Source organism: Stylophora pistillata, chromosome 10 (assembly GCF_964205215.1).
Source record: "Stylophora pistillata chromosome 10, jaStyPist1.2, whole genome shotgun sequence".
Lineage (NCBI taxonomy): Eukaryota > Metazoa > Cnidaria > Anthozoa > Scleractinia > Pocilloporidae > Stylophora > Stylophora pistillata.
Genome location: NC_142528.1, coordinates 25,924,653 through 25,936,500, shown reverse-complemented (window position 1 = coordinate 25,936,500; position 11,848 = coordinate 25,924,653). Strand labels below are relative to the sequence as shown.

General features: G+C 40.4%; 1 protein-coding gene across 1 annotated transcript in view; it reads left to right on the top strand.

Annotated features, from left to right (window-relative positions):
* The window catches only part of LOC111322972 (BLOC-2 complex member HPS5), a 29,779-nt gene that overhangs the window by 9,231 nt on the left and 8,700 nt on the right, over positions 1–11,848 (top strand). The window contains exons 8-19 of the mRNA XM_022926219.2: positions 296–328; positions 488–578; positions 1,492–1,574; positions 1,956–2,033; positions 3,346–3,437; positions 3,551–3,690; positions 4,766–4,879; positions 5,194–5,840; positions 6,140–6,189; positions 6,562–6,588; positions 7,409–7,488; positions 11,308–11,579. Of these exons, the coding sequence (XP_022781954.2) occupies positions 296–328; positions 488–578; positions 1,492–1,574; positions 1,956–2,033; positions 3,346–3,437; positions 3,551–3,690; positions 4,766–4,879; positions 5,194–5,840; positions 6,140–6,189; positions 6,562–6,588; positions 7,409–7,488; positions 11,308–11,579 (1,707 nt within the window). The remainder of the gene's footprint in view (positions 1–295; positions 329–487; positions 579–1,491; positions 1,575–1,955; positions 2,034–3,345; positions 3,438–3,550; positions 3,691–4,765; positions 4,880–5,193; positions 5,841–6,139; positions 6,190–6,561; positions 6,589–7,408; positions 7,489–11,307; positions 11,580–11,848) is intronic.

Here is an 11,848-nt window from a genome sequence, read left to right as displayed (position 1 = left end):
GTCTGCTCGTTTTGCTCCTTCAGCAGTATTCTGTTTGGAACCATCGCTCTGATTGCTGTTCACAATATGATAGTAACATTTATTTCTTAATTAGTCCTGAACTTCTACTTTGTCCTTGCATAAGATAGAAAATTGCAAGGGGAATTTATTAGTTTGTTAAGTTTAAAGGTTGCAAAGAGACTGAAACAAGCAGACATGGTGCAACCTTAAAGCTGCTGCTTTCTCCCCATTCCCAGACCATCAGTCAGAATAACAAAGAGCTGGGTCAAACTTAATCTTTTTTCATTCTTGTTAGTTTGGATTGTGTGCCAGTTGGGGTCAAACTAAGGTATGTTTTAAAGTATTTTTTCTTTTTTTTTTTGTTCTTGGTTATGTTTTATTATTAAGAACTGGAATTTAGAGGTTAAATCATTATCTTGAACCAGAAACAAAGAAAGCAGTTCAAAGCTTTGTTTTCCAAACAATTAAAGGCTCTGTAAAATTTCAGGGATGGTTTATATGGAAGTTGCTTCTTTAAAGAAGAGAATTCTGAAAGCCCCACAGTCTACTCAGCACGTCCAGGGTCAAGACTATGGGAGGTGAGTGATCATTAACACATGTTGGGCCGCTTATTCACTTGAGGTCTAACCCAAACTGCATCTTTACGCATGCTTTGGACCTGAGGGATTTCTATAAAGAGGGATGATTTAATTGATTAAATGTCCTTTCCATTATTAGGTTTCGGCCCTCTTGACACTGTTCACAAACATGAATGTTCAGGCGAAAGGTTCAGCTAAATTGAAGATAGCTTAGAATGTGATTTTGTTAAACAAATATTTTCCAAGGAATCATGAAGAGTTTTGACATCACAACCCAAATCTTCTCTGTGCTCAGCCCTTTCATTATCAAAGATTTTGTATGAGGTACAATCACTGGCATGGACTATTATAATTTTCTATTTTTAAATTACTTTTTTGAAGTATAATTATTTTGACAATGTTTTGTGGTCATTCTAAGCTTCAATGGCTTAACTCTACTAGGTCAGCAAGCATGATGTAGTTGTAAGACTTTCCAGGTTTATATAAACAAAGATATGATTTTTACTCATCTCGGTGCAACATGTTTGTTTGACTGAGAGACAATTATTACAAGCAGTTTTTCACACTAGTTTAAAGTAAGGAATGAAGGAAGAGATTTCATCCAGTAGGGACAATCCAACACAAGGGCATGAAAGTTTGAGGATTCATGACAGCATCAGACTACCCTCCCCGTACAAAAGATTATGTGACATATCACAACATTATCTCAGGCTATGGTTGAAACAATGACTGTTTTATGAGACCCACTATTTTTAAGGATGATATGATGCATCGTCATTGGCCACACATACCAATTACTATCTTAAGTCTAAAAAATCTATCTAATTGACAGGCACTTTCACAGCCATTGTACATTAATTTTAGATGATAGAATGTTGTAATGAAAATAATGTTTCCTCCTCATTTTTTACAGGCCAGCATGGATGGTCAAGTCACGGCCACCCAACAGTACAAGAAACTTCTGGGTACACCTCCAGCACCAATGCTTGGCTATAGGTTTGTGATTCCAATCTGTGATTCCCCCCCCCCCTTTTTTTTTTTTTGCAAAATGCAAGTTTCTAGCAGACTGTTCCAGCATTTTTTTTAATTGAATGTTCTCACAGATTTGGTGTAAATATTGTGCCATGAGAACCCTCATTAAGACATGTTGATGGTATTTGTCAGTTTGTTTGTTTCTGAAAAATACAAATGTCTCGTGTTCTGAGGTCCATTTCTGGAAACATCCTTAATTCATGTCTCATTTTTCCTTTTTTTGTTCCTTTTCCATTCAAGAATGGACAGGGACTGATGAGACTGAAGATTGAAGCATCATTATGAAAATTACTAATAAAATTAATTATAGTTATTATTTATAAAATATTGTTTCACCTTATAAAGCCACAGTGATGATGAGCCTGTGGAAGAAGAAGAGTTTCCTCCACAGTCTGTAAATTTTGCAAAGCTGCTGCTTGTAAGGTAATTGTTTAAGTGATAACTTCTAAAATTAATTTTAGGTCAAATTTAATTTCAATCTGGCTTGAATTGTTTTGACTCTCCATTTTTTTAGGTACATTACTATGATAATCGAACAAATGAAAATGCAAATCAAACTTAGTTGGGAATCCCTTAGTTCAAACCCGGGGTCATTTTAAACTAAATGTACAACTCAAGTCTCACAATCCATTAAAGTTCTTGTTCTGTCTGCTTAATTTTTGTCTATTGTATTTTTTTTTTAGTTTTATTTTGGGTTCAATTTATTTGTTATAGTTTATTATTTTGAATTGAGTTGTTTGTGCAACACCAGCCATACTGACTTTTCAGGTGAATAATAAAAAAGTAAACCCAAAAGAGTAGGATCAAAAAATTCATTGTTCTAAAACGCTATGCTCTATCCTGTATGCCATTTGTGTTCTAATGCTTGTGTAGTCAATTGGTCAAGATCAAGTACTTTGTCCCTTTGATTACCAGAAGCAATATATTAATTCAAGAATGCCTTCCATCTCTCTCAGTCAATCAGCACTCAGTAACTACTCCCCTTACCATCTATCTGTGGAGGCATGGTGGCCTCACAGTTAGTGCGCTCAACTCCAGATTGGGTAATTGTGAAGAAGAGTTCCCAAAAAACCTGTCGGCCGACGGTTGGCTGTTTGTCGGCCAACTGGTGGTCAACTGTCGGCCAACTGTCGGTGGCCGACAGTTAAACCTTATTATATTGATTGTCTCTGCTGGTTAATCATCTCAGAAAGAAATCTTTTTACCATCGATCAATCAGTAGGCTAAGCTTAACTCATGTTTTATCGGGACTGTTATCGTTTCTGGGTCATATTTATTGCATGTTTTCACAAGCAGTAGCCTGTCAGTAGCCTGTTGGTTAGCTGTCGGTAGCCTGTTGGTAACCTGTCGGTAATCTGTCGGCCAACAGTTGACTGACAGTCGGCCGACAGGTTTTTTGGGGAGCTCTTCTTCACAATCACCCCAGATTGAGTGGTTTGGGTTTAATCTCTGGCTGGTGACGTTGTGTTGTGTTCTTGAGCAAGACACTTTACTCTCACGGTGTCTCTCTCTTCACTCAGGAGAATAAGTAGGTTCCAGCAAATTTAATGCTGGGGGTAACCCTGCAATGGAGTAACATCCCATCCAGGCGGGAATAGGAATACTCCTAGTCACTTCATGCTACAGCGAGAAACCGGATTTAAGCTCCGGCCCGATGGGCCACCTGGCTCATAAGCAGGCTTTATCTTACCTTACCTTACCTTACCTCACCTTACCATGTATCTACATGTATTAGGGGTCGGTTCCTTGTGACATGGCATGGATCATCACTGTATATTATGGATCCAATCCTTGGGCAGTTAGTGGCCTGGTACAACATTAACACAGGTAAAGACTCAGAAAAAAACTTAGATGTTAGGATTTTTTTGAACTCTTATATTTCATGACAATATTTAGTACATTTAATTTAATGCTGCCATTCTAATAATGAATGTTTGCAGTGGTCCAGGATCTTGTGTGCATTGGAGATGAATTCTTTGTTTATGATGCTGAAGATTGTGTGAAATGGTTTGCCCTTCTCTCTGTTAAAGAGTGCATCTCTAGACTGCATGAAATGGGAGAAATCAGACAGTGTTTAAAGGTTAGATGGATAGATAGGTAGTTTATTTGAAAAACATTGCAACCAAAGGTTGAATTACACATTCATTTACAATATTAAGAAATATATTTTCAGAAATGGTAACTGAGACTTTAAAATATTGAAAATTAGGTAACATACAATAAAGTCAGCTTATACAAAGCGTACGTGAATGATGAAAGATAGAACTATCACAGCACCTGTTCGTACAGACCACAGGTAAATTAAAAGCGCGCTTTTTCCTTAAGTCCACTCTAGATACATTCCTGGGCAGCAGGAGCTTATACAGCTTGTAACCTGGTACAAGAACATTAGGAAAGAGCTGGTTGGCAATATTCTTGCTTCGCTCATGCAGCGAGATAAGCCCAGTGCACGCCAGCGCCGCGTCATATTCTTTTTCAGGGAAAATTATACGTAATGCGCGCTTCTGGCATCTTTCTAAATCAACTGATAGATATTGAGGCAGGCTGCTGTGAGAGAGCGCGCATGCGTATTCCATAACAGATCTAATACATGTAAGATAGAATAAAACGAGCTCCTTAGACTTAACCTGGGCGCACTTTAATTGGCGTAGGAAGTAAAGCCGCTTGTTGACTTTCTTTACTATCTCATCTACATGCGCGTTCCATTTGAGATGAACAGAGAAGGTGACACCTAACATCTTAGCTTTATGAACGCACTCTAACTCCTTACTATTGACCACAATTGGGTCAAAGTCAGGTGAGGATCTTGAAAATGAGATGCGTAGCTCCTTACATTTGTCCTCGTTCAACTGGAAACCGTTTAGAAATAATGACTGTCCAGATTGTGGAGAAATTAACTTAGGTGTTCGGCTCTGGGTTCTCGAGGTAAACAGCTACGATTTTTGTAACTTAGCAGTCACCAAGTTGCACAACAAACATACTGCATGTATGCGAACAGTTCTATGTTAGGAACATGGAAAATGGGAGCATTGTTCAACATTTAAAGTAATTTGATTGAGTCTGGTAGTAAAAAGGGAAAGAAAAATATTCCAAACGAGGACAAACTGTCGGATTACGAGGCATAACGTCACACTTTCGTGCATTTAAAATGACAGGTTGTGCTTGACTGCAAGCAATTTATCATTCCCGGATCAGCAAGAGATGTGGTTCCAGTTTCTTTGGTAACAAACCTCAAAGAGAGCTTAAGTGAAGAAGACGTGGAAAACAAGGTTTGATTTTACAGAGTATTATACAGTAATGTAGCTGAAACGGGTGATAACCCACAACACGCCAGGCAATTTCAGTATTTAGCTACAGTCATAATTTAACTTCTATACCATAACAACAGCAACTGCTTTCGTCCTTTTCGCAAGTATTTATGGGATTTCACGCAAAGCTGCCCTCCTTCCCCCCTCCCCGCTCCCCCTTCCCCCTTCCCTCCTCCCCCCTCCCCAAACATGTAGATGAGTGTATGTCCATTTCGCAAATGTTACGGATACATTTAAACGTTAGGAAGTCCTAAAAATGTCCTCGTCTCTTTTAGTATCAAATTGCTGAGCTGGAAGAAGTCGAGCGTGATATGGAGCCTGCAACAGAGGACACTGTCACTCCACCAGGTTTCCATGGTAACACCAGCCTGACTGACAGTCCTGAAACGCTGAGTGTGTGTAGTGATGCATTCACTGATGACCTGGAGCCCAACGGGAGAACGGCGGAAATGGGACAAGAAGATGACAACTTGCCAAACAACAAGTGCGATGATGGTGGGTCAGAAGTTAAAGGGGCTCTGCATAGGATGCTTATGAAACAGTGGAGTGGGGATATCTCATTGGAGGGAGTGCTCATGTCAGCTGCCGCGGCAGCCAAAAAGTTTACTGCAGAGCGTCAGAAAGGACATCCCAAACTGAGATTTCACTCCGCTGATAGCGCAGGAGGTGGAAGACGGGCAGATTCTCCCGGGGCAAACAACAGCAGTGAGCCACAAAGTGATGCTGTCGAGTTCAAAAGTGAGGGTGCCTCGGACCCTAGTGAACCGAATGAACTGCCAGATATTCAAGAAGTCATTCGTGAAGAAGAGAGTCCTCGACTGCGAAAAAAAACTCGCGAGCAGAGTCCTTGTCACTCTGATGACAGTGAAGCAAGACAGTCGGGAAATGAAGGGACAGTCGTGGAAGAAGAAGCTTCTGAAAAGTAAGAAACATCAGTTATTTCTACCAGTTTTCCTCAAAAGATGGGCTTTAAATTCCTTAAAGAAGAGACTGATTTTATTAGCAACAAAATCCAACGTTTTATGGCTTAAATTGTCGCCGTAGGATGTTCAACTAGATGAAGCATCTTTTAGGGGCTGGGTCAGTGTTCGTGCAGACTTTAAGACTTTTATCCTTTACCCTTTGATGGAAGTGATGAACAAATCAGTAAGGTGACTGAGCGAGTTTGTTGCCGTCTGTCGTTCCGTCATGTTTAGCTTTTGCTTCATTTTATTTTTACAGAAGGGAAAAGCGAGAAAAGAAGAAGAAAAAGAAAAGAGTTGTTACAGTCGGTAGGTTTGCTGTCTTCACATAAATCACGTCTCAGTACATATTTCCCTTGATAGTTCTGCCAAATGCATTGATTGGTCTTTTTCTTTGGGGACATTTCAGTTTGTCCACCTTTGACTTTCAAGATCTGATTGCTAATTCTCCCCTCTAGTTGCTACACATTTCTTTGTAAATTGGTTATGAGAATTGGTGCTAGGTCAAGACATCAGCTTCCACCTGATGAATTCAAGAATTCTCATTACCTGTTTGTTGGACAATGTGTGGATAGTAAAGGGAGAAATTACATATTAATCACCTCTGGGATTAATAGGGTTAAATACGCTGTATCCTGACTATACATCTACATGTGTCTCCATTTCTTGTTTTCTCTTTAGATATCGATTCACCTCAACTGAAACAAGGTAGGTTAAACTTTTATGTGTAATCAATTCTACACAAATGACCTAAGTAATAACCTTGCTAACCGCAAAGTCTTTGTAGTTCATGGTGGAGCGTTGGGGCGCGGAATTCTAAGGTCTTGGATTCGGTTTCTCATGGGAATTTTTTCTTTGCTCCACGCCCGTGACAATACGGAAAAACATCGTTCGGATGTTTTTATTGTTACCCAAGGAGTATATTGTTTTAAAAAATGATTCTCTTGAAGTGACTGATAAATATCTACGTCATATGATTAACAAGTAGTGAACACCACAGCGTACACTATTGAGTTATGGATGCACGTGGGAGGTTGCTAAGCACGAAAGAAGTGGAAGAGTCAGGTGAGGCGACTCTAGCTTCTTGAGTGTTTAGCAAACCTCCCAAGTGGATCCATAACTCGATAGTGTACGGTGTGGTGTTTACCATTTGTTTTATAACATAACATTGATACACTGCAGCAAAAGAGTTCCCTTTTATTTAAAAAATCTTACGTGACCAGGAAAAAAAGTGCGCGGAAACTAGTCTTTGCATTTGCACACGTCAGCAGCGTACGCCCCTGGGCAAATGGTGGACACTTGCATGACCAATCAGACTGCGCGCTTTACTTTGGTTATGTTGTAATACTACAGAGTGGACGAGTACAATGCTACAGCGGTAATTCTCAAGTGCCCTGTGAGCGATTCGTTTATGGTTTTGAAGAAGAAAGAAATGAACTGAAATGATATATATTTTCCCTTGTGAGTTTGATTTATTCTTCTCGAGCTCCGATGTTGTTTGATCATTGTTAAATGTTGTGATATTCAGAGGTATCGCTGGGTAGTCCCATCTCCTATGTGCGGAGCGCTTCTTTTCGTGGCACTTACTCTCCAACTGAGGATGCAGAGGTAAGACATTTTTGTGACACAGTTGTTGATTGGAATGTTCGACACTTTGTGTCTGTCTGTCTGTCTGTCTGTCTGTCTCTGTCTTTCTGGCCGGCTGGCTAGCGGCCTGTGTGTCTGATGTTTAAAGGCTGATAGTTTCTAAAGAAACTATTTGGGGCTGCGTCGGTGGGGGTAACGAAACAATTTCAATATATCGACAAAGTTGAAATGGTAAATTGGCCACCGTTACGATTATAAAAGCTGACGTTTCGAGCGTTAGCCCTTCGTCGGAGCGAATAGAGGAATTGTGGGTTGTGTGTGCTTTTAAACACGAAGGCGCGCTATATAAGGAAGTCTTCCCTGGGAAGACCTGGGCTCATTTGTCACTCACCGTTGACGTATGCGGGTCAAATTTAAATGCTGGTAGACGAACAAAAGGAGCTAATGAGATATGTATTGTTTACTTCCACCAGCATGGTGGCATGAGGTAACGTGCGAACCACCTACTTCGATCTCAAATTTACCGCCACAAATAAAGACAGTTTCCATTGGAGAAAGGAAATACAAATCTCAAAAATTCTTGTATTGTGACGAAGACATAAAACAATTTTGAGGAATGCGCCCGCTGTTCACTGCTTTGGAGTAGCTGTAGCTCAAGCTGACTTGACTCTTAGAGTTCTACATCACACGACGGTTGATTCACAAATGGTCCAGTGGGACCTTTTATAGCGCGCCTTTGTGTTTAAAGGCAGAAAATGGAGCAACGTGATTGGTGGGAACATGGCAACGAGAAAAACACGAATAAGTTAGTGGAATGAAAAGCGTTCGTTGATACCTGTGGGATTTAGACTGCCAGTTTGAAAGATGAGCTTTTGTTCAAGAGTTTTACGGCTTTCCGTGCTACCCAGAGTGTAAGGAAAGACCGCAGATTGCCATGTTGCTTAGAATGATTAGGTAAATTGAAATGTCTAGCGACTGGTTTCGATGTGTCCTTGTCATTCCCCTCCACGTCGCGAAGGTGTTCTCGGAATCGGTCACCTATTTTCGCGGCTGTAAATCTTTTTGCAATAAGTGCAAGTTATGCAATAGATTATGTAGTGATGTTTGCCTGCCTATCAGTACATTTGTTTGCTCTGCATACTGCCCAGGTTGTCTAGCCCACCATCTGTTTGTCTGTAAGTGTGTCTTTCTATCTGTCTCTCTGTCTGTCTACCTATCTATCTATCTATCTATCTATCTGTATCTCTTTCTGTCTGTCTCTCTGTCTGTCTGCCTATCTATCTGTCTGTATGTCTGTCTGTCTACCTATCTATCTATCTATCTATCTATCTATCTGTATCTCTTTCTGTCTGTCTCTCTGTCTGTCTGCCTATCTATCTGTCTGTATGTCTGTCTGTCTGCCTATCTATCTATCTATCTATCTATCTATCTATCTGTATCTCTTTCTGTCTGTCTCTCTGTCTGTCTGCCTATCTATCTGTCTGTATGTCTGTCTGTCTACCTATCTATCTATCTATCTATCTATCTATCTATCTGTATCTCTTTCTGTCTGTCTCTCTGTCTGTCTGCCTATCTATCTGTCTGTATGTCTATCTGTCTACCTATCTATCTATCTATCTATCTATCTGTATCTCTTTCTGTCTGTCTCTCTGTCTGTCTGCCTATCTATCTGTCTGTATGTCTGTCTGTCTACCTATCTATCTATCTATCTATCTATCTGTATCTCTTTCTGTCTGTCTCTCTGTCTGTCTGCCTATCTATCTGTCTGTATGTCTGTCTGTCTGCCTATCTATCTATCTATCTATCTGTATCTCTTTCTGTCTGTCTCTCTGTCTGTCTGCCTATCTATCTGTCTGTATGTCTATCTGTCTACCTATCTATCTATCTATCTATCTATCTATCTCTTTCTGTCTGTCTCTCTGTCTGTCTGCCTATCTATCTGTCTGTATGTCTATCTGTCTACCTATCTATCTATCTATCTACCTATCTATCTATCTATCTCTTTCTGTCTGTCTCTCTGTCTGTCTGCCTATCTATCTGTCTGTATGTCTGTCTGTCTGCCTATCTATCTATCTATCTATCTATCTATCTGTATCTCTTTCTGTCTGTCTCTCTGTCTGTCTGCCTATCTATCTGTCTGTATGTCTATCTGTCTACCTATCTATCTATCTATCTATCTATCTATCTATCTCTTTCTGTCTGTCTCTCTGTCTGTCTGCCTATCTATCTGTCTGTATGTCTGTCTGTCTGCCTATCTATCTATCTATCTGTATCTCTTTCTGTCTGTCTCTCTGTCTGTCTGCCTATCTATCTGTCTGTATGTCTGTCTGTCTGCCTATCTATCTATCTATCTATCTATCTGTATCTCTTTCTGTCGGTCTCTGTCTGTCTGCCTATCTATCTGTCTGTATGTCTATCTGTCTACCTATCTATCTATCTATCTGTATCTCTTTCTGTCTGTCTCTCTGTCTGTCTGCCTATCTATCTATCTATCTATCTATCTGTATCTCTTTCTGTCTGTCTCTCTGTCTGTCTGCCTATCTATCTGTCTGTCTGTCTGTCTGCCTATCTATCTATCTATCTATCTATCTGTATCTCTTTCTGTCTGTCTCTCTGTCTGTCTGCCTATCTATCTGTCTGTATGTCTATCTGTCTACCTATCTATCTATCTATCTATCTATCTGTATCTCTTTCTGTCTGTCTCTCTGTCTGTCTGCCTATCTATCTGTCTGTATGTCTGTCTGTCTGCCTATCTATCTATCTATCTATCTATCTATCTATCTGTATCTCTTTCTGTCTGTCTCTCTGTCTGTCTGCCTATCTATCTGTCTGTATGTCTGTCTGTCTGCCTATCTATCTATCTATCTATCTATCTGTATCTCTTTCTGTCTGTCTCTCTGTCTGTCTGCCTATCTATCTGTCTGTATGTCTGTCTGTCTGCCTATCTATCTATCTATCTATCTATCTATCTATCTGTATCTCTGTCTGTCTGTATGTCTGTCTGTCTCTGTCTGTCTGCCTATCTATCTGTCTGTATGTCTGTCTGTCTGCCTATCTATCTATCTATCTATCTATCTATCTGTATCTCTTTCTGTCTGTCTCTCTGTCTGTCTGCCTATCTATCTGTCTGTATGTCTGTCTGTCTGCCTATCCATTTGTATGTATGTCTGTCTGTCTGTCTGCCTATCTGTCTGTATGTCTGTCTGTCTGCCTCTCTATCTGTATGTATGTCTGTCTGTCTGTCTGCCTATCTATCTGTCTGTATGTCTGTCTGTACGCCTGCTTATACGCTTGTCGTCAGTTCTATCCATAAACTCTCCTGTCTGTCGGTTTGTCTGCCTCGCCACCATTTGAGCTATCTGCTTGTCTACATGTTTGTATGCCTATAAATTATTAACTATGTACACAGCTATGTTGTTGCCTGATAATTTGGTTTTATCAACGGAGTTGATAATATGAATTGGCCACCGTGACGAGTTTCTGAGCTGACGTTCCGACCGTTAGCCCTTGAAACGCCAGCTTTAGAAACTCTTTGCGGTGGCCAATGTACATTATTAACTCAGTTGATAAAACCAAATTGTCTTGTCATACCCCTCCACCGACGCAACACCACAATTTCTGCAGAAACTTACCCCCCTTTATTCTTATTGTGTTTGCCTTGTCTGTCTGTCTGTCTGTCTGTCTGTCTGTCTGTCTCTGTCTGTCTGTCTCTGTCTGTCTGTCTGTCTGTCTCTGTCTGTCTCTGTCTGTCTGTCTCTGTCTGTCTGTCTCTGTCTGTCTGTTTGTCTCTCTCTGTGTCTGTGACGTGGGAATGAACTGGTATTGTCCTCTACAACTCAGGTAAAGAGCAGACGTTTGTCAGAGCCTGAACAGTTAGTCAGTAGCCCCACACAATCAGAACTTCCTCCCGCCATCCCAGCCATGCTGTCAAAAGCCAAAGGCCTGTTGAAAAAGAAACTGAAAGTTCCATCAGAGGATTCTTATAGTTTACCCTCTCCTATCCCACCCACGGAAGAGGAAACAATCTACCTAGAAGAGGAAGAAGAAGACTTGCAGAAGATAAAATGTCCACCGGAAGTCGAGGAGCTCATCCAGAGTTCAGCAAAGACTCGGTGAGTTCTATTTTGTCTTTCAGTAGCATAATTGACTCACCAGACCGGAACCTACTGCTAACTTTTAATGTGAGGTCTAATAGATGTTGCTAGTAAACATGCGTGGTTAGATATCAAAATGGCTGTAGGCTGTCCAGGTGGGAATCTACAAATCATAGCCAAGGAATCGAAGTGGGGGAAACTGAGGAAAAATCCGTTTAAGCAGCTTGGTAGAAATATTTGAATAATTTAATCATTACCAAAGACAAAACAAGCGAGTAACAATCCGT